Consider the following 21,841-nt stretch of genomic DNA (forward strand, 5'->3'; position numbering starts at 1 on the left):
ATTTTTCTTCTATCTGTGCTTTACGATGTTGCTTCGTGCCAAATTTCAAGATTCTAAGTTTTTTTTTTATATCATAAGGTGGCAAACGAGCGAGCGGCCACCTGAAATCGCTGAAACAGCGAAGTGACCGTTGCCCATGGACATACGCAGTTGCACATGCGTTGCCTACCTTTAATCGACGGAGGAAAGGATACACAGAAAAAAAATATTTTCTTTCTGTGCATCCTCTCATCCGGAAAGTCCACTTCCACTTCCCATCCTTTCCTGATAAGGAAATGGGTGGGAAGTGTAAGAGGACTAAATTAGGCCTCCGGGACGCACACTCATCAGACGAAACGCGGAATCGCTTCCACTTCACGCCTGTCTTCTGTGTGGTTCACGGTAAGTACCCTGTAGGTTTTGGTTCCCTTGCGAATGTCGAAAATTTGCTTTAATTTGCGACATATATGGTTGTATCTTTTGATTACGTTGGTTTAAAAGTTTAATTTTTCACAGCACCTAGCGACCGCAAACCTGAGTATTTGATATAAATTCCACCTTGATAACTTCAGGAGTATTTGAGAAAAAGGGTCTTGACAGACGGACGGACAAAGTGATCCTATAAGGGTTCCGTATTTTTCCTATGAGGTACGGAACCCTAAAAAGGTTGAAAATCTTTAGTTTAGTTTTTAATGTTTCATTGTTGGTTTCTGATACCAAAAACCTTTTGTATAAAATACAGAGAGGGATGACGATATAATAAACAGGACTTTTGTCTCTCTCACACACCAATGGAAAATGATTGTTGTTATTAAAAATTAACTTTATACTGTAGCTATGACGTCATTTTAGTAAAGCATTATGTTACACGAATTGTTTTTAATCGTATTAATATTAAAAGCCAGCTGTCGCCCGCGATTCCGTCCGCGTGGATATATAAAAACTTAATTACTGTAGCCCACCCATCCATCCACATCACATCCATCTAAACATTCGCATTTATAATATAAGTACGTTAAATAAAAAGCAGTTCTTCAAGGCATAAATTCGAAAAAAATGAATAAATAGTATTCTACGTCCGTCTCCTGGCTCTAAGCTACCTCCTCAACAATTTTCAGGCATATCGGTAAAGCCGTTCTTGAGTTATAAATAGCGTAACTAACACCACTTTCTTTTATATATATAGAAGATGCGAATGTTCAGAATGTTAGAAGATATCTCCAGAATGTCTGTACGGATCTTGATGAAATGTGTCATACATATAGAACATAGTCTGGAAGAACACATAGACTACTTATTTTATTAATTCCATACGGAGTCGCATGCTACATAGCTGTATTAGCGTAACACATAAAAACAATCGTATTATTTGAATGGCGAATATAAAATTTGAAATCTTATTTCGCAATATAAATAAAATTGTTAGTATTAACTTCAATATGTAGTAGAAATGTTGATATTAACTGGATTTCTAGCTATTGGTAAGTAATAGAAACGAATATTCAAATTTTTTTTATATCATAAGTTGGCAAACGAGCGAGCAGCCACCTGAACGCTGAAATAGCGAAGTGACCGTTGCCCATAGACATACGCAATTGCATACCTTTAATCGACGGAGGAGAGGATGCACAGAAAAAAAACATTTTCCCTTTCCATGCATCCTCTCATCCGGAAAGTCCACTTCCACTTCACATCCTTCCCTTATAAGAAAAAGGTTTGAAAGAGAAAGAGGACTATATTAGGACACTCATCAGACTGTACTTGGAATTGCTTCCATTTGAGTCGTGTCTTCTGTGTGGTCGTGGTATTTCACTGAGCGAGGACAATTCCTGCGAAGATGTTAAAGCGGGCTCTACCACTGTTAAATGTGAAATTTTATAATTAATATGCAGGTCTTATCAAATCCCGTTCATGTATCAATGTGTTGCGTATGTACATTTATCGTATGTTGTTACTGTGAAGGAAATTGTGATGCTGGACATATCTGAGAAAAACAAATGTGTGAAGTCTTGCACTGGACCAGCATTCACTATCACATAGTCATAGTGAAGTCATAATTAAAAGGCTATTGAATAATTCTTATAATTGTAATGAAAAACCTCACTCTTAATAATATTACAAATGCGAATGTCTAGATGGATGTTTGTTTATATCTCCAGAACGGTTTAACAGATCTTGATGAAAATTTGGCACAGATGAACATAGTCTGGAAGAACACATTTTTTTTTTTTATATCACAAGGTGGCAAACGAGCGAGCGGCCACCTAAAATCGCTAAAACAGCGAAGTGACCGTTGCCCATAGACATACGCAATTGCATATGCGTTGCCTACCTTTAATCGACGGAGAAGAGGATGCACAGAAAGAAAATATTTTCCCTTTCCATGCATCCTCTTATTCGGAAAGTCCACTACCACTTCCCATCCTTTCCTTATAAGAAAAAGGGTGGGAAGGGAAAGAGGACTAATTTTGGCCTCCGGGACGCACACTCATCAGACGAAACGCGGAATTGCTTCCACTTCACGCCGGTCTTCTGTGTGGTCGTGGTATTTCACCGGGCGAGCCGGGCCGATTCGTGCGAAGATGTTAAAGCGGGCTCTACCACTGTTAAAAAACACATAGACTAATTTAGTTTTTTTTTCAATTCTGGGCGGACGGAGTCGCGGGCGACAACTATTATTACGCTATCTCTTCAGATCAATTTACAAGATTAGGTATTGAATAGGGTTCATCATCATCAGCTCACTATACGTCCCCACCGAGGGGCTCGGAGCCTACACTAAGTTAGGGTTGATTAGGCCATAGTCAACCACGCTGGCCAAGTGCGGGTCGGTTGACTTCACACATATCTTTGAATTTCTCAGATATGTGCAGCATCACGATGTTTTCCTTTACCGTAAGAACGTCGGATAAATGGAAAAACACATTGGTACATCGCGGGATTCGAATCCAGGACCTGCAGATTGCAAGTCAAGTGTCTGACCCCTGAGCCACCGACGCTTCATATATTTTGAATAGGGTTATGAGTACTATATTAGCTATTGTATTTAAGGCAGTATATATATATATCTAATATTTTATGATGTTTTGTATTCTATTGATTTCAAGAAATATAGAGAATCATACGTAAATCATTTGGCAATAAATTCCAGCTTGATACCTCCACCCGTACCTGAAAAAGGGGCTTAACAGACGAACAACAAAATGATCCTACAATGCAGTCAATAGATGGGGCAATAATCATAAGATCACTTTAGGAGTCACTGATACCTCGTTATCTAGATGTCGCCACTGAGCTATGACGTCATGAAAACCACAAATCATGTTATGAGACGCGATATTAATTAGAAGCACGTGCTTTTAAGATCAAATTTCTAACACTAAAGGTGTTGAAACACTAGACTGAAACGATTTAATTTTTTTTTATATCAAAAAGTGCAAACGAGCGAGCGGCCAACCGAAATCGCTGAAATAGCGAAGTGACCGTTACCCATAGACATATGCAATTATATATGCGCTGCCTACTTTTAATCGACGGAATAGAGGATGCACAGAAAGAAAATATTTTCCCTTCCCATGCATCCTCTCATCCGGAAAGTCCACTTCTACTTCCCATCCTTTCCTTACAAGAAAAAGAGTGGGAAGAGAAAGAGGACTAAATTAGGCCTCCGAGACGCACACATCGGACTGTACGCAGAATTCCTACCACTTGACGCCTGTCTTCCGTGTAGTCGTGGTATTTCACCGGGCGAGCCGGGACACTTCATGCGAAGATGTTAAAGCGGGCACGTTAATTAAGTTACTAATTTATATGCTTAAAATTGTACTAAATTTTAATTAAGTTGAAGCAACTAAAAACTCTTTTTAGGGTTCCGTATTTCCAAAGGAAAAAATCGGAACCCTTATAGGATGACTTTGTAGTCCGTCCGTCTATCTGTTAGGACTTTTTCTCAGGAACGCGTGAAAGTATCAAGCTAGAATTTATATCAAATACTCAAGTCTACTGTCTTTTGGTGTTGTGAAAAAATCAAACTTCTAAGCCAACGAAATCAAAAGATACAGCCGTTTATCAGCACTTTGTTACATAATTATTTGCTGTCGACTTCAATAATAATTCACGAACGTTCGTTTCGAACTAAGAACACTAGTGTATCACCAGCCTTATTTAGGTGTCATTTCAAAAGCGGAATAAATTACGCTCAATTGTTTTTGTAATCAAGATGGCTTTTAATTTATTCACACGTCTATTTCTGATGTAATGCTTAGGCTCTTTGCATGCCCTTTGTTATTTTTTTTTGACATATGAACTATCGACAAACTTTTTTTCTTCCAATAGCAACAACCATAGAGAATTCTGCCAGTTACCTGACCCGGAGGGCATAAGTCAAATTAAATTATGACAGCACACTAACGCCCTCATGTCAATATTTAAGCGCCACAAGATCTTTGTATAGTCCCATAAGGATCTTATTAAATGCCAGTTAATTGACCATGGTTTTAAAAGTTTTAAGAGTTACCAGTGGGCAAAAAATTTCCTAAGTTCTTTCGAATTTCATCCATATTGTAACTCGGAGTAATTGACTTGCAACTTATGACCTGAGTTCTCATAGTTAAATCTTAATGTTATGAATGCGAAATCTTAGATAAAATAGGATGTATGAAGGTATCTCCAGAACGGCTGAACAGATCTCAAGGAAATTTGTCATACATGTAGAACATAGTCTGGAAGAACACATAGGCTACTAAGTTAATCATTTTTCAGTGGTAGAGACCGCTTTAACATCTCCGCACGAATTGTCCCGGCTCGCTCAGTGAAATACTACGATCACACAGAAGACAGGCCGTTCAGGTAGCCGTTCGCTCGTTTGCCACCTTATGATATAAAAATCTTTTAATTCAGCGCCCAGCGGGCGATAGCTACTTTTACATTTATTCTGTTACAATCCGAGATGACTAACACAAACTTTGTTACAGGAATCCATCTACTGCTAACAACCAAAGTATCCTCTTTAGTACTATTGACGGCAAATTTAGAAGACATCAAGAAGATAGCGAGACAGTTCGTATCAGAAACAATTGCGGATCAAATCGGAAAACTATTCGTACAGACTAACGTTAACAACTTCAGTATATCAGAGGAAAATAATCTTAACAATGATATTAACAAAGTGTCAAATGAAGATTTCGATATACCCATAGCAAATAAAAATTCCAGTGAAGACGTTGAATCTATATTAAAAGAAGCAATGCAAAGAGTACAAGAAATGAAGGAAGTCGTCAAAGATGTTACTAAAAGACAAAACAAATCAGTTAAAGAGAAACATACACATAAAAATACAATATCTACAAAGAAAACATCAAATCATTATACTTACGATTTTATTTTAACACCAGAGAAAACTATTAAACCAAAATACGAATGGAAAAAAGGTTTAAATTTCGATTTCTTACCAACAGCTAACATATTCAAACAAAACGAGATTTACAACACGTTTACACGAGGTGCAATATCCGATAGAGAGGGTAACGATTTTAATAAAATAAATCTATCATCAGATCAAGAAATGGATAGAAGATTTGAGAAGAGTTTCAATCGTCTTGAACCTAAAATACAAAGATTGAAATATAAACCTAAAGTAACAAAGAAAAAACATGAATTATCAACTAAATTACGTACAGAAAACACAACGATATCTGCTATAGATTATTACGATAATTCTATATATATAAAAAAAGAAATTGTAGCAACCAGTGGACCTATAGAACTATTTAAAATAACAGCCGTACAAGACACATCATCATCCAGTGAATATTCCATGGACAAGGAGAATAAAGAGAAAAATGTAAACGTAGATTTATATTTTAGAAAGATATTAGATTCAAAATTGAAACAATATAAAAATGACACTAAAGAAATAAAAGCACAGATAGCAAATATCACTTTTAATACACATAATAAATTTTTCGAGAAAAATATCGTAACAACCAAAGAGTTGCCATTGAAAATAAAACTTAACACAACTAAACAATATCGAAGGAAAGATAAATCTAAACAACCTTATTTAGATGAAAATTACGATTTTTATTATTCATAATAGAATTCAAATTTAAACAAACTAAGTGAATAATTTAATAAAAAAAACACTAAATTTGTTTGTTTATTTTATGCGTAACTAGCTGTCTCCCGCGACTCCGTCCGCGTGAATATAGTAAAAAAAACTTATTTAGTGTAGCCTATGTGTTCCTTCATACTATATTCTATACGTATGCCAAATTTAATCGAGATCCGTTCAGCCGTTCTAGAGATATCTTCAAACACCCATCCATCCATCCACATCACATCCATCTAATCATTCGCATTTATAATATTAGTAAGTTAATTAAAAAGCAACTCTTCAAGGCATAAATTCGAAAAAAACGAATAAATAGTATCCTATGTCCGTTTCCTGGCTCTAAGCTACCTCCTCAACAATTTTCAGGCATATCGGTAAAGCCGTTCTTGAGTTATAAATAGTGTAACTAACACGACTTTCTTTTATATATATATATATAGAGTAAGTAAATCAACTCTGAACCGATTCAAAGCAAACAGACTTGGACCATTGAGTTGCGATTCAACAACTCCATTGAGCAGCTCATCGCGATTTACTATAAGAGTCGATGAGCCGTGAGCCTATTGACTCGCAGTTCGTAATTCGAAACGCAAATAATAACATTAAATTATTATAAAGTTGTCGCCCGCGACTCCGTCCGCTCAGAATTAAAATGAAAATGAATTAATAGCCTATTTGTTCTTCCAGACTATGTTCTATATGTATGACAAATTTTATCATGATCCGTTGAGCTGTTCCGGAGATACCTTCTAACAAACATACATCTAAACATTCGCATTTATAATATTAGTAAGATCTGATGTTAGTTTTAAATATACTCGTATTTCCTAAGGGTTTAATAAAAATTTGGTCAAACCCTGTCTAGACTATTATTTAGCAACTAACTGCTATTTAAAATTACGTTAATTACATTCGGCTTAGTAACGTTTTTAAATAATGCAATTTTAATGGCTACAAAAGTAGAAGACCAAAGAAAGTATGTATTGTGTGAAAGAGGATATGTGTAAGAAGGCGACTGATAGAGATGTATGGAGGTGTACATGTACCGACTCTATTTAGGGAAAAGGGTAGGATTACTCTACCAACATCACCCTGTCAATCGCAAGTCTCTACACATGTACATTTATACGCAGCAATACCAGAGGAACCGCAGATGCGTTGCCGGCCTTTGAGATAGTCATAAGCTCGCTTCTTGAAGGACCCTAAGTCGTAGCGGTTTGGAAATACCGCCGAGGACAGACCATTCCAAAACGCTGCTGTGCGAGGCAGGAAGTTTTACGCAAACCGCACGGTTGTGGATTGCCAGCCATCGAGATGATGTTGATAGAATCTGGCGGTCTATCGTGTCGTCCGATGACGGAACTCGGCGACAGGAATCGTTCCAAACAATTCTTTGGAGCACTCCCCGTGGTACATGCGGTAGAAAATGCAGAGGAAACTAACCTAGTCTAACTTAGGGTAGACTCCGAGACCCTAAGTGACGATAGTGAGTTGATACTTACATTCAGATGATACTCCGGGACCCTGACCTCTCCGCACATTGTCTCAGCGTTACATGCGTCTATACAATGTGATCTGCCACCTCGTATGAATACTTGACGGGTAGGACATTTTCTGTAACAAAGAATACAAAAGTAAGAACCCTGTCTGGGTTGGCGATAGGTTAGGGCGCAGTTGGGCGACCCGCCCAGGGCGTTGAATAGCGTTGGCCGCGGAGGAGAACGAAAGCGTGCCCAAGGCCCCGTCCCGATGCGTTTGCGAAAAAAAGGGGTTTTTTATTATAAAGTGGCAAACGAGCAATTGCTACCCATAGATCCGCAATTGTAGATGCGTTGCCAACCTTTACATCACGGAAGAGGCGTGCAGAAAGTTAATTTTTACCAAATTACTGAGACCTGATGACAATAGCTGCGAGAACTAAAATATTTATTAAAATATATAAAAAAAAAAACATTATTATAGATATCTTACTTCTTACTGTTAGGAAGAAAATCCGACAGCGTGCCGGTGTACTGGCACAACAAATGTCAACTAGCCTTACTAAAATGTCAACGTCTATGTTCCCTCACTATTCATTTCTGACACTTAACTTTGTAATGAAAGCGCGCCATTCGAGCCAAAGGATTAAAATTACTTATAAATGCGAATGTTTAGATGGATGTTTAATAGAATGTATCTCCAGAAAGAACTTGATAAAATTTGGCATAGATATAGAACACAGTATGGAACACATAGGTTACTAATTCAGTTTCTTCACGCTGACAGAGTCGCGAGCAACAGTTGTTTATTTACAATTTTGACAACAACGCCATCTACACTGATATAAAAACGGCAAAACACTCACGTATATTCATGGCCCGTCGTCCGCGAAATAATACCAGTACCACTCACCCTGATGAAGGGCTCCCGATGGGCTCGAAATTAGTCGGTGCCATCGGACGAATATATGTAAGTGTTTAGCCGTTTTTATATCAGTTTAGTAATGTCTCATGAAAGTTTGAATAATTGAACAGCGCCATCTATTTAAAGAATGAAACAAAAGAAAGAATTTTTCCTGATTGTTTTGCGTATTCAAATTTCCTATCATATAAACATATATGTAGATAACATATAAGTATGTCCGGAGACAATCTTATCATAAAGATAATTTTATATCTGATACGCTTTATTACAGTACTAAAGACTTCAAACATGAAAAAGTATGATAAATACCATCCTGTTAACATCAGTGTCGATGTATTGTGAATCTGTGACTACGTATTTATATTAAAAGCAATGAAATTATATTTTAAATGATTTAAAAGTGTCGTCTGTGGTTTACGAATGGACAGAAATTTCAAATAAAGGTAGTTAATATTAAAAATAATTATTTTGCATTGTGGCAAGCACTTGACTTGCAATCTGCAGGTCCTAGTTTCGAATGCCGTCATGTACCAATGTGTTTTTCCATTTCCGATTAACATATGTACATTTATCCGACGTTCTTACGGTGAAGGAAAACATCGTGATGCTGCACATATCTGAGAAAGTCAAATGTGTGAAGTCAACCCGCACTTGGCCAGCGTGGTTGACTATGGCCTAATCACCCTTAACTTAGGGTAGGCTCCGAGCCACTCGGTTGTTTGTTATCTAGTTGTTGTTGTTGTCATGAAATTTTTGTATATCTAGCTGTATAAATTTACAAAGCTGCAGTTTGTATAATACATTGCGTCAGTATTTTTAGCGCTTCATGGCCCTGAACGTGATTTATACAGCGTTTTTTTTACCATGCATTCGCAGACCATTTTTATCCTGCTTCTTGGTCGGTCGCCCGTGCCCTACCCTAACGCCGGCACTGAATACTCTCTCTCTCTTTCTCTGTGCCTAGCTTGCATCCCACAAGGTGGTGGGGTCATCTTTGCCAATCCGTCTCTTCCACTTCGCTCTGTCCATGACATCTTCTGAGACCTGGCTCATGTCTTTTATTACTACATCTTTCCATCTCGTTTACCAATGTAATAAAACTCCGGGAAGAAGAATTATGCATTCGTCCAATCCACATACATAAAAACAAACTTACATACGTGCCAAAAAAATATATAATCTCTATATATAAAAAATCAATTGCTGTTCGTTAGTCTCGCTAAAACTCGAAAACAGCTGAACGGATTTATCTTATCTTGGAAGGTATAAAAGGTGAGAAAAATTCGAACGCCGGGAACTAATTAAGTTTTTTTTTTCATTTCACGCGGACGGTGTCGCGGGCTATTTGCTATTTGTAAATAAAAATTCTAAATTAATTCCAGATAAATATGGCAACACAAAATCGTCCTTACCAGGGTTACCCGTACGTCAATCCTGTAGTCATAGACGTGCCTTCTATCGACTCTACAACGGCTGGTAGGTGGACGAACTTACCACGAAGAGCTATCGGCGGAGTGAATGAACGACCAGGAACCAGCAGAGACAGTGATGTAAATGAAAGACGAGTAAGTCTAACAAAGAATCATTTTAAAAACAAGAGTAACTGTTGACTGAGGCCTAGTCTTACTTAGAGCAGTGGGAGCGTGTTGACTGAGGCCTAGTCTTACTTAAAGCAGTGGGAGCGTGTTGACTGAGGCCTTGTTTTACTTAGTGCAGTGGGGTGCGTGTTGACTGAGGTCTGGTCTTACTAAGGGCAGTGGAGGCTGTGTAGACAGTGGCCTGGTCTTACTTAGGGCCGTGGGAGACTTGTTTCTTGCGGCCTAATCTTAGTTAAGGCCATGGGTGAAATATTGACTGAGGCCTGGTCTTACTTAGAGCTGACTGGAGTCTCCAAACACACGTGTACTGACTTTAGAATGTCATTTCCAGACTGAAGAAATTGTTAAAGATTTTACAGAATCAGATGGAAATAGAACAGAAGATAATCCTGTGGTATACATTGATGTACCGGAAAGTGGAGGAAGTAGTGTAGTTGAGAGCCCCAGGAATAGGAATGAACAAAGAGAAGGATCTTTTGTACAGGTAAGGTAATTTTTAAGAACGGCCCAGGAACCCTTGATTTATCAGAAGACAAAGGAAAAATTTCACAGTAGGGGAAAATCAAAACCAGCAACATTTTAAAAGGCGTGGAACTTGGAATTGTTAAGACTGGATCTACTCGTTATGGGGTTCAATTCCACAAACATTTTCAAATTTCGAATTTCAAGATGTATGTGTAATCAACCCACACTGGACCAGAGTAGTGCAATATGGCCTAATGATCACTAACTTAAGTAGGCTCCGAGCCCATAATCATCATGAGCTCACTGTACGTCCCCACTGAGGGACTCCGAGTCTACCCTAAGTTAAGGGTGAATAGGCCATAGTCGACCACGCTGGCCAAGTGCGGGTTGACTTCACACATATCTTTGAATTTCTTCTTATATGTGCATCACGATGTTTTCCTTCACCGTAAGAATGTTGGATAAATGTACATATGTAAATCGGAAATTGAAAAACACATTGGTTCATGGCGGGTCCGAGCCCATCAGTGGGGACATATAAGATGATGTTAAGTCAACTCACACTGGACTAGCATAGACCATGACCTAGTGACCACTAACTTACGTAGCCTCCGAGTTTATGACGACAGCCAATATTTCAGGAAACAATTCTCTACGATCCATTCAAAGATAGAAGAATTGAACTGCGAGTGACGAGTGATGAAAGTGATGATGAACCTTCTAGAAATCCTTCTAGAGGTGAACAAACATCTAGACCTGTACCACCTAACATATCATACGTTGCTTCACCTGGTAGTAGCTCTGGTAAGCCAACCTTTGAGTTCATTATCATCATCTCTCTAACTGTTAATAATATTTAATCGTTTACTAGACACTTCTCTTTTTAGTATATTTAGGGACTCTCATAGTAAATAGATAGTTGAGGAGTCTACACTAAAAAAAGGGTTTTGCCAGACAGACAGACGGACAAGAAAGTGATCCCATAAGAGTTTCCTTTTTTACCTTTCGAGGTCGAAGTCTCTAAGGCATGATATTTTAGCAGAGATGTCTTGTCTTGCACACAACACAATATTTAAGAACTATACTGATCACTAAATTAATAATGCAATAGGAAGAAATTGTTAAGTAGATTTGTTAAGAGCGAACGGAAATAATTTCTATGACAAGAAATATTAATAACCTTTCTATTCATATCATTGTTATATTCCAGGCTATACAACATCACCAACATTCGGCACATCCACAAATCCTAACCTACCAGGTCTAATGTCCAAGGAAGCGGGATATTACGGTCGTCAGACACCAGATGACATGTTTCCCTTAGGACCAATACCAGTGTCTGAGTTCCCTGAACCACCACCCGCGTATACTGAAATAGACAACGTGAATCAAAGTAATCGAGTGAACGTATCAACGCCACCTAGAACGGAAGTTGTTACTACGGGTAAATGAAAACAAGCTTCCATTTGCACAGCGGTACAGCCCGCTTTAACATCTTTGCACGAATTGGCCCGGCTCGACCGGTGAAATACCACGACCACACAGAAGACAGCCGTGAAGTGGAAGTGGACTTTCCGGATGAGAGGGAGTGCATGGGAAGGGAACATATTTTATTTCTGTGCATCCTCTCCTTCGTCGATTAAAGGTAGGCAGCGCGTATGCCATTGCGTATGTCTATGGGCAACGGTCACTTCGCTATTTCACCGATTTTAGGTGGCCGCTCGCTCGTTTTATGTTATAAAACAAAAAAGAAAGAAACTCAAAATGGCAAAGCGACCGCTGCACAATGCACACAATTGCAGATGCGTTGCCTACTTGCTTACATCGAAGGACACGCACAGATGGAGAATGCGTCACCTAATTCATCAAATACCCTTCCTTGCAACCTGCACATATCTGAGAAGAAATTCAAAGATATGTGTGAAGTCAACCAACCCGCACTTGGCCAGCGTGATTGACTATGGCCTAATCACCCTTAACTTACGGTAGGCTCCGAGCCCCTCGGTGGGAACGTATAGTGAGCTGATAATGATGATGTCAAATTCCATCGAGATCATTGCAGCTGTTCTGGAGATACCTTCTAACATACATCTAAACATTCGCATTTATTTTAGTAAGATCTGATACATAGTTCTCAATAATTTAGTTACAGATGCCACAACTACCATACGACCAGGTTCAGATAGGAAACTTTTACAATGCCCACATTGTAATCAGAGGGTACATTCTCTTGTTGTCAGAGAAGTAGGTGCATTTACACACGTATTGGCTATGATCTTCTTAGTATTATGGTAAGACTCCTTAAGTATTATCTTCTAGAATATCTAGAACTAGTTGTCGCTAGACTCCTTCCGCGCAGTATTAAATTCCAGCTTGATACCTTCACGAATTCCTAAGATAAAGACAGACAGACGGACTGACAACAAAATGATCCTATAAGGGTTCCGTTTTTTCGCTTTTGAGGTACTGAACCTTAAATAAATATAATTAGTAATCTATGTGTTCTTCCAGACTATGTTCTACATCTATGACAAATTTCATCGAGATTCATGCAGTCGTTCTGGAGATACTTTCTTATAAACATCCATCTAAACATTCGCATTTATGATATTAGTAAGAAGTAAGGATCAGCAGTCTAATATGGACTTACTAGAACTTAATAAATATGTACTAATCATATTTCTTCTCTTTCAGTCTTATTCCTGTCGTTATTTTAATCTACTGCACGAATAGTTGCAAATATAAAAACCATTATTGCCCGAACTGCAACCAGCTGATCGGTTACGAAATACCGATACTCTGCCAACAGATGGCGTTCGTTTAAATCCTACATCACGCTTGCAAAATTCATTTGAAAATGCAACTATGGTATACATCTCGATGAGTTGTTAGAGACAATACTATATAGTATGCCCGCGACTTCGTCCGCGTGAAATAAGTAATTGGATATTGCAACATTCCTTTATATTTGGCTAACTACTCATTATTACTTTATACTTTGGATCGTGGTCAAGCGGTAGTTTATAAAACGTTATAATAATATTTCTAAAATAAAAGATTTTTTTCTAAAATAAACGTAGCCTATAAGTTCTGAAGATACCTTCTAACAAACATCCACATAAACATTCGCATTTATAATATTAGTAAGATGTACTAAGACAAATAAACCTAATTACGAGCGTCAGAGTCATCTAGAAGCAACTTTTAGCTTAACTGTGACGTCATAGCTTGGACGTTGTCACGTTATTGTGAACGCATTGTACCTTACCTGTTAAGTTTTATCGGCCCACCAGTCTTTCGTACTTTCAACGCTTGCTCCCAAAACTTTACCGCCTCAGGTAATATTGTATTCTATAAAAGAAAAGAAAAGATATAAATAAAAGAAAAGATTAATAATTAAAAACATCGTTAATTTTAATTAATATAATAACATTATAAAAATAAAATGTTTAATTATTTTGGAAAAACTTAAAAGTTTGAAAATCTAATGTTTATTATTGCTTACAAATAAATAGGCCCAATGAAATTTATTTTTATTCTATGCTGTTAGTCGTCCAATTAAGAAAATAATAGCTAAAGTATTATAATTTTGAAATCTAGTCCTCTTTCCCTTCCCACCCTTTTTCTTATAAAGAAAGGATGGGAAGTGGAAGTGGACTTTCCGGTTGAGAGGATGCATAGGAAGGGAAAATATTTTCTTTCTGTGCATCCTCTCCTCCGTCGATTAAAGGTAGGCAACGCATATGCAATTGCGTATGTCTATGGGCAACGGTCACTTCGCTATTTCAGCGATTTCAGGTGACCGCTCGCTCTTTTTACCACCTTATGATATAAAAAAATCTGTCTAGTAGTTTTTGAGTTTATACGTTAAATACCAAAATATAAAGAGAATTAGATATATGTAGATTAGTTTTAAAATTATTGGTCAAATGAGAAGAAAATTAGAAAAGCAGTTTTGTAACATCAATTTTTTTTTTCAAATCGGTTTGTAAAAACTCAAAAACTACTTTGAGTTTATACGTTCCATTAAATCAATATAAATTATTTTTCTTTATAATATTAGATATAAATCATATAATTTAAACACTTACATTAATCATGTCAAATTTCTCAGGTTCTAATCTGAAAATATACCAAAAAAATATCAAAATAAACCAATTAACATATCATTAAATACCAAAATATATCAAACATCCTATATCTCACCTATATACAGAGTGGTCATAAAATATACTAATCCTAAGTGGCTGGTCTATACTTCTTCTTTTAACTAGGTGTGCTGGCTCTATATGTACCCCGCGGACCACCTGGAAATAACAGAAGAGATTAGAGACTGAAATACAAGAATCTTAAATATTTCGTTCCTTAAGGATTTTCCCGGCAATTATTCGAATTTTTCTCACATTTTAAATCTTCCCTAGACTTTCACGATCATTTCGAGACCAAGATAAGATAAATCCGTTAAGCCGTTCTCGAGTTTTAGCGAGACTAACGAACAGCAATTGATTTTTAACATTAAACATTTTTTTTTGATAAATAACAGTGGTTGTGCCCGATGGTTTTTTTTTAAATATCAGCAGATTTTTTTTGTAAATTTACTAATATTTCTTTAATCATTCCAACTAAGCTGTATGCTTGTGTTAGGATATGGTTTACGACAATAGTAGAATTACGGGATTCGAAACCCCGACCTCGTGGTCGGAAATCCGTACCCTTAACCATTAGGCTATTGACGCTTGACGGATTACGATGAAATTTGTCATACATATAGAACATAGTCTGGAAGAACACATAGATTACTTATTATGTTTTTTTTTTCCGCGCGGACGGAGTCGCGATCAAGGAAGTCTTAATTATAAAAGGCCAAATATTAACACACAATAACTTGCATTTAAAAAATCAATTACGTTTTTATATCTACCAATATAATTTAATAAACGTGACTTATTTGATTTTATTAATGAAAAAAAAACTTCCTGATTTCATACAACAAAACTGTTAATATAAACATGATAAGTAGCAATACGCAAAAAATTTAAACATTTTTCGCCCACGACTCCGTCCGCGCGGAATTAAAAAAACAAACATGAAAAGACTATGTTTTATATGTATGACAAATTTTATCGAGATCCATGCAACCGTTCTGGAGATACCTTCAAACAAACATTCATCTAAACATTCGCATTTATACTATTACTAGCTGTAGCTCGTGACTCCATCCCCGCGGGATTAAAAAAAAACTTAATGAGTATTATGTAACTTAATAAGCGCTATCACTTTAAGGCTTTTTAAGGAAACATCAAAAAAGTAAATCGACATCACAGGAGACCGAAGAGCTGGCAGCAACCTCTGACAAAGAATTAGTATAGCTATTCAAAGGGGGAACGCTGCCAGTATCTTCGGAACCTTACCTAAAGGAACTCCTTTTAATAATATATTTAAGTTAATTATTCGTTTTTAATATTTTATTTAATATCATAGACTTAATAAGTAGTCTATGTGTTCCTCCAGACTATGTTCTACATCTATGACAAATTACAGCGAGATCCATGCAGTCGTACTGCAGATATCTTCTGACAAACATCAAAACATTCGCATTTATAATATTAGTAAGATAGTTTTTAATTTAGTTTCGAACTCGGAATACATCGAATTAAAAACTTTAACCACTGAACTATATTATACATAATAATATTTATATCGAAATTATATAAAACAAAATCAATTTCAATTGTAAATAAAAATACAATAAAAATGTCGAGGAAAGCCTTTGTTTTTTTTATATCTTCGCTTGTAGTGTGTCGTAAGTATTATTATTTTATTTTTAATATCTTCAGCTCTAGTATTTTTTAAGATTTCATAATACTAACAGTGGTAGAGCTTTAACATCTTCGCACGAATCGGCCCGGCTCGCCCGGTGAAATACCACGACCACACAGAAGACAGACGTCAAGTGGAAGCAATTCCGCGTACAGTCTGATGAGTGTGCGTCCTTGAGGCCTAATTTAGTCCTCTTTACCTTCCCTAACTTTTTCTTATAAGGAAAGGATGGGAAGTGTAAGTGGACTTTCCGGATGAGAGCATGCATAGAAATATTATCTTTCTGTGCATCCTCTCCTCCGTCGATTAAAGGTAGGCAACGCATATGTAATTGCGTATGTCTATGGGCAACGGTCACTTCGCTATATCAGCGATTTCAGGTGACCGCTCGCTCGTTTGCCACCTTATGATATAAAAAAATCATTGTTTTCTATTTATGATATTTATAGCTGTTGGCCACGACTCCGTATGCGAGTTATTTAAAAAACTTAATGCCTATGTGTTCTTCCAGACTATGTTCTACATCTATGCCAAATTTCATCGAGATCCATGCAGCCGTACTGGAGATACCTTCTAACAAACATACATGTAAACATTCAAATTTAGCTTTTACTAAGCATCTTACTAATATGTATTATAAATGCGAATATTTAGATGTATGTTTGTTAAAAGATATCTCCAGAACGGCTGCATGGATCTCGCTTAAATCTTGCATAAAAACATAGTCTGGAAGAACACGTAGGCTTTTTATAGATAGCTATAACAGTGGTACATCAACGGACATTTTAAATCAATAGAACAAACAAGAACAAGAAGGTTTCAAATCTTTTAGTTAATCTATTTTACATGATTGTATCCTTCAGTAACTTTCCAGGAACATCCGAAGTTGTGAACGAATGGGTCGGAATACAAAAACTTGTTAACGCAATCAATAATCACAATAAAGCTTATTTGAAAGACAGAGATGGAACTAGTGATTGGTTGGAAGAAGAAAACGACTCATTATCAGCTCCTTTTGGTAATTAATTTCTATTAGTTCAAAGTAACGAGGATATGGCAACTTTAAATCGCTAAAATATCAAAACAAACTTTGCCCATAGACATCCATAATTGCAGATGCGTACCTAACCATTAATCGATGGGGGATGCATAGAAATAAAATATTTTTCTTTCCTATGCATCCTTTCATCCGGATAATCCACTTAACCTTCCCATCCTTTCCTTATAGGAAAGAAGGTGGAAGGCAAACTCATCAGATCAAACACGGAATTGCTTCTACTTCACTTATATCTTCTGTATGGTCGTGGTATTGCACTGGGCGAGGCCAATTCCTGGAGGCTCTACCGCTTTTAAAATATTCCCTTCCAATGCATCTCCTTTGTTAAAATCACTTTACCTTCCTATCCCTTGGAAAGAGGACTAAAATTAGACCACACCTTGGACATACTTTGGACATCAGTTCACTACCCATAGGTGAAGATAGAGTTTTTATTTATCTTTTATTTCAGACGACTTAACAGGTAACGAAGTAGGAAGTGAAACAGATTCAACAGATACAAAAAGGCAACTAATATCAACAGAACTAAAACAATTACGTAATATGAAATTAGAATTGGAAAGAGATATGATAAACAAAATGGATACAATAAAAAAACCTGATAACAAATCAAAGAAATCATTAGGTAATTTCAAAATGAAACGACGTGAAACATTAGTAACGCTACCAATTTTAAATGACACATGTGAAGATTGTTTGCATACAAATGAATTTAGTAGTATAGAAAGTAAAAAAGAAAACTATAAAGATTTATTCAATGTTATAGCAAAACAATTGCACGTAGTTGAGAATTTCGTGGACTATTTGAAAGAGGAAAAAACCGCAGGAAGACAAGGTAAAAGTGAATTTGATGAGATTCTAGAAACTATAAATAATAAAGCTAATATCATTAAGACTACTGAAGCAACAACAGTTACGGATAACAGTATATCTATGGTTACGTTATTAGATGAATCAGATATAAGAGATGCTTTGAAAAACGATCCATTAGTAAAAAGGATCATAAAAATAGCTAAGAAAAAACGTGGTCAATATATGAAAGATTGGGAACATGTTTTAACATGATTATAACCATTCTAATAATTAGAATTTCAAGTTAAAAGAAAATTGTTTAATATTAAATAAAACAATATTCAATCGTCATCATCATCAGCTCACTATACGTCCCCATTGAGGGGCTCGGAGCCTACTCTAAGTTAGGGTGACTAGGCCAAGTGCGGGTTGATTTCACACATATCTTTGACTTTCTCAGATATGTGCAGCATCACGATGTTTTCCTTCAACGTAACGTCGGATATATGTGCATATGTAAATCTAAAATCGAATAACACATTGGTACATGGCGGGATTCGAACCCAGGACCTGCATATTACAAGTCAAGTACTTAAACCCCTGAGCCACCGACGCTGTTTAGTTGAATCTTACTAATATTATAAATGCGAATGTTTAGATGGATGTTAGAAGGTATCTGCAGAACAGCTGCATGGATCTCGCTGAAATTTGGTATAAATGTAGTACATAGTCTTGAAGAACACATAGGCTACTTATTAAGGTTTTTTTAACACCGCGCGAACGAAGTCGCGGGCGACAGCTAGTAATTTTACAAATGCAAATGTTTAGATGAATGTGTTTTAGAAGGTATCTCCAGAACGGTTGCATGGTTCTCGCTAAAATTTGGCATACATATAGAACATAGTCTGGAAGAGCACATAGACTACTAATTAAGTCGTTTTTAATACCACGCGGGCGATTTATTAAAATTTCGTATTATGTATTACTAAATTTAACTGTGGATTTCCGAGACAAAAAGCCCACTTTAAATCATGTTATCTCTGCTTTGTCAAACATAATGATGGAGATGACGATATTTTTATACGATTTTGTACTCAGAAACCAACTTTAAATGCATATTGTAATACAAACAATAGATGTAACATACCTTTCAATAGAATTGGGCACAGATTCTCGGTTGCACCATAGAACGACCTTTACATTACGTTCATGACCTTTAGAACGTCTGCGTGCTAGTGATGGGACGACTATGATATCCATGTATCAATATATTATACAAATAAACTTTGTAAACCTAACAAATAGTTCTTAAGAAACTGGATTCTTGCAACGATTAGTCTTTTTTGAACTCCTAATATTTAAAATCAGAAAATCAGTCTCTTACTTTACTTAAGAATGGATTCAGACGAACAAGTTGTCAAAAACTAGGCGAGGTGACGTTCAAGAATTTCTAAGGTAGCTCCAAGTCCTGGACAGAGACGAGAAGACTTTGTATCGGGGAAAATGGAGCCCCACATAGAAAGGTAAAGTCTTTGAGTCCTTTTATCACTCTAGTTTTACTAATATTATAAATGCGAATATTTGGATGTATGGATATTTGTTTAAAGATATCTTCGGAACGGCTGCATGGATCTCGTTGAAAGGTATAACATAGTATGGAAGAACACATAGCCCACTAATAGCGTTTTATTTTAATTCCACGCAGACAGATTCGCGGGCATTAGCTAGTACATATTATAAATGCAAATGTAAGAATAGGTGGATGTTTGTTAGAAGGTATCTCCAGAACGGCTGCATGGATCTTGATGAAATTTGGCATAGATGTAGAACATAATCTGGCAGAACACATAGCCTATTCAGGCACTCCGTAACTATCCGACTATAGGCAGTTATAAATAAATAAATTAATTATAATATAACATAAATAATCCACGTAACATCTTGTGGCATGTCAAAGGTTGTCATAAAATGACTTTCACACTTAACCGGATTTAGTATTTGAGTTGACACGTGTGTAAAAAGTATATTTCTCTATTCGACGTGCCAACTAATGATTAGAATATTATATATTTTAATCCGATAACCTTTGGTTTATGCAATATTTAAAACATATCGTCATCTCTGTCGTTATCTTTGACGAAACAGAGATAGCGATATGTTTTGAAAGTTTCGTCTCAGAAAAGTAAGTTTATGAAAATAAATTCTATATGGATAGCGAATTTAATTCTTTATAGTAAAGCTTAATAATTCGTGACTTGAAGTCACGCCTTTATACTTATTTTACAAACAATCAGAGAATCATTTTGAGAAACATTAACAACATATAACTAGCTATCGCCCGCGACTCCGTGCGTTTTAAAAGATTTAATAAGTAGCCTTTTTTTATATCATAAGGTGGCAAACGAGCGAGCGGCCACCGGAAATCGCTGAAATAGCGAAGTGACCGTTGCCCATAGACATACGCAATTGCATATACGTTGCCTACCTTTAATCGACGGAGAAGAGGATGCACAGAAAGAAAATATTTTCCCTTTCCATGCATCCTCTCATCCGGAAAGTCCACTTCCAATTCCCATCCTTTCTTTATAAGAAAAAGGGTGGGATGGGAAAGAGGACTAAATTAGGCCAACGGGACGCACACTCATCAGACGAAACGCGGAATAGCTTCCACTTGACGCTTGTCTTCTGTGTGGTCGTGGTATTTCACCGGGCGAAGATGTTTAAGCGGACTCTACCACTGTTCCATACCTACTATCATACATCTAAACATTCGCATTTATATTAGTAAGATATATTAAAAACAGCTAACCATCCTAAAAACATACGAAAGTAAGTGCCCATAAATCGATGATATATTTCAAACAAATGTAAAATGTTTATCTTAACTAAACCATTGTTTTATAAATCATATTGATATATTATTTGTTTATTATAAATATTTACGTTTACGATATTTATTTATATAACTGGAATGAATGTTTATTTGGAAATATAAAGAATCAGTTAGGAATTCGTCAATATATTACAACTTTGCCTGTCTATAAGCTAACGTAGTAGGCTGATTATTTCGCTAAATTAGCAAAAGCTACTGAGAGCGTCGGTGGCTCAGGGGTTTCAGTACTTGAGTTGCAATCTGCAGGTCCTGGGTTCGAATCCCGCTATGTACCAATGTGTTTTTCCATTTCCGATTTACATATGTACATTTATCTGACGTTCTTACGGTGAAGGAAAACCGGTTGGTTCCGTTTTTTTCCTATGAGGTACGGAACCCTAAAAAAATTATCAGCTCACTATAAGTCCCTACCGAGGGGCTCGGAGCCTATCATTGAATTACTTCTCAGATATGTGCATCATCACGATGTTTTCCTTCACCGTAAGAACGTCGGATAAATGTACATATGTAAATAGGAAATCGAAAAACACATTGGTACATGGCGGGATTCGAACCCAAGACCTGCAGATCGCAAATCAAGTGCTTGACCGCTGAGCCACCGATGCTCCGATGTATAAACATTAGTCATTAGTAATCGTACGATGCTTTCAAAAAAACAAATCTTATTATTACGCTTTAACGCGTAATCTGATGAGTGTGCGTATGGGAAACCTTTTTTATAG

At 36.6% G+C, this 21,841-nt stretch overlaps 2 protein-coding genes and 1 long non-coding RNA gene across 4 annotated transcripts in view; 2 read left to right on the forward strand and 1 right to left on the reverse strand.

Annotated features, from left to right (window-relative positions):
• Window positions 1–21,841, reverse strand: part of Invadolysin (leishmanolysin-like peptidase, invadolysin) — a 53,508-nt gene that overhangs the window by 12,033 nt on the left and 19,634 nt on the right. For both annotated transcript variants that reach the window (XM_013307647.1, XM_013307655.1), the window contains exons 2-5: window positions 14,764–14,864; window positions 14,649–14,679; window positions 13,826–13,908; window positions 7,594–7,705 (exon numbers count right to left, since the gene is read on the reverse strand). In XM_013307647.1, coding sequence (XP_013163101.1) covers window positions 7,594–7,705; window positions 13,826–13,908; window positions 14,649–14,679; window positions 14,764–14,864 — 327 coding nt within the window. The remainder of the gene's footprint in view (window positions 1–7,593; window positions 7,706–13,825; window positions 13,909–14,648; window positions 14,680–14,763; window positions 14,865–21,841) is intronic.
• LOC106114441 (uncharacterized) lies at window positions 8,770–13,615 on the forward strand. The gene is made up of 7 exons (XM_013307668.1): window positions 8,770–8,937; window positions 9,877–10,059; window positions 10,424–10,576; window positions 11,199–11,361; window positions 11,768–12,001; window positions 12,704–12,848; window positions 13,252–13,615. Exons 2-7 carry the CDS (start codon window positions 9,883–9,885, stop codon window positions 13,379–13,381), a joined length of 1,002 nt encoding a protein of 333 aa, XP_013163122.1. The 5' UTR covers window positions 8,770–8,937; window positions 9,877–9,882; the 3' UTR covers window positions 13,382–13,615.
• On the forward strand, window positions 16,327–17,933 carry LOC106114449 (uncharacterized). The gene is made up of 3 exons (XR_001227724.1): window positions 16,327–16,360; window positions 17,252–17,395; window positions 17,886–17,933. It is a non-coding gene; the product is annotated as an uncharacterized LOC106114449 (long non-coding RNA).

The sequence above is a fragment of the Papilio xuthus genome, unplaced genomic scaffold (genome assembly GCF_000836235.2).
Source record: "Papilio xuthus unplaced genomic scaffold, Pxut_1.1 DF829673.1, whole genome shotgun sequence".
Classification (NCBI taxonomy): Eukaryota; Metazoa; Arthropoda; class Insecta; order Lepidoptera; family Papilionidae; genus Papilio; species Papilio xuthus.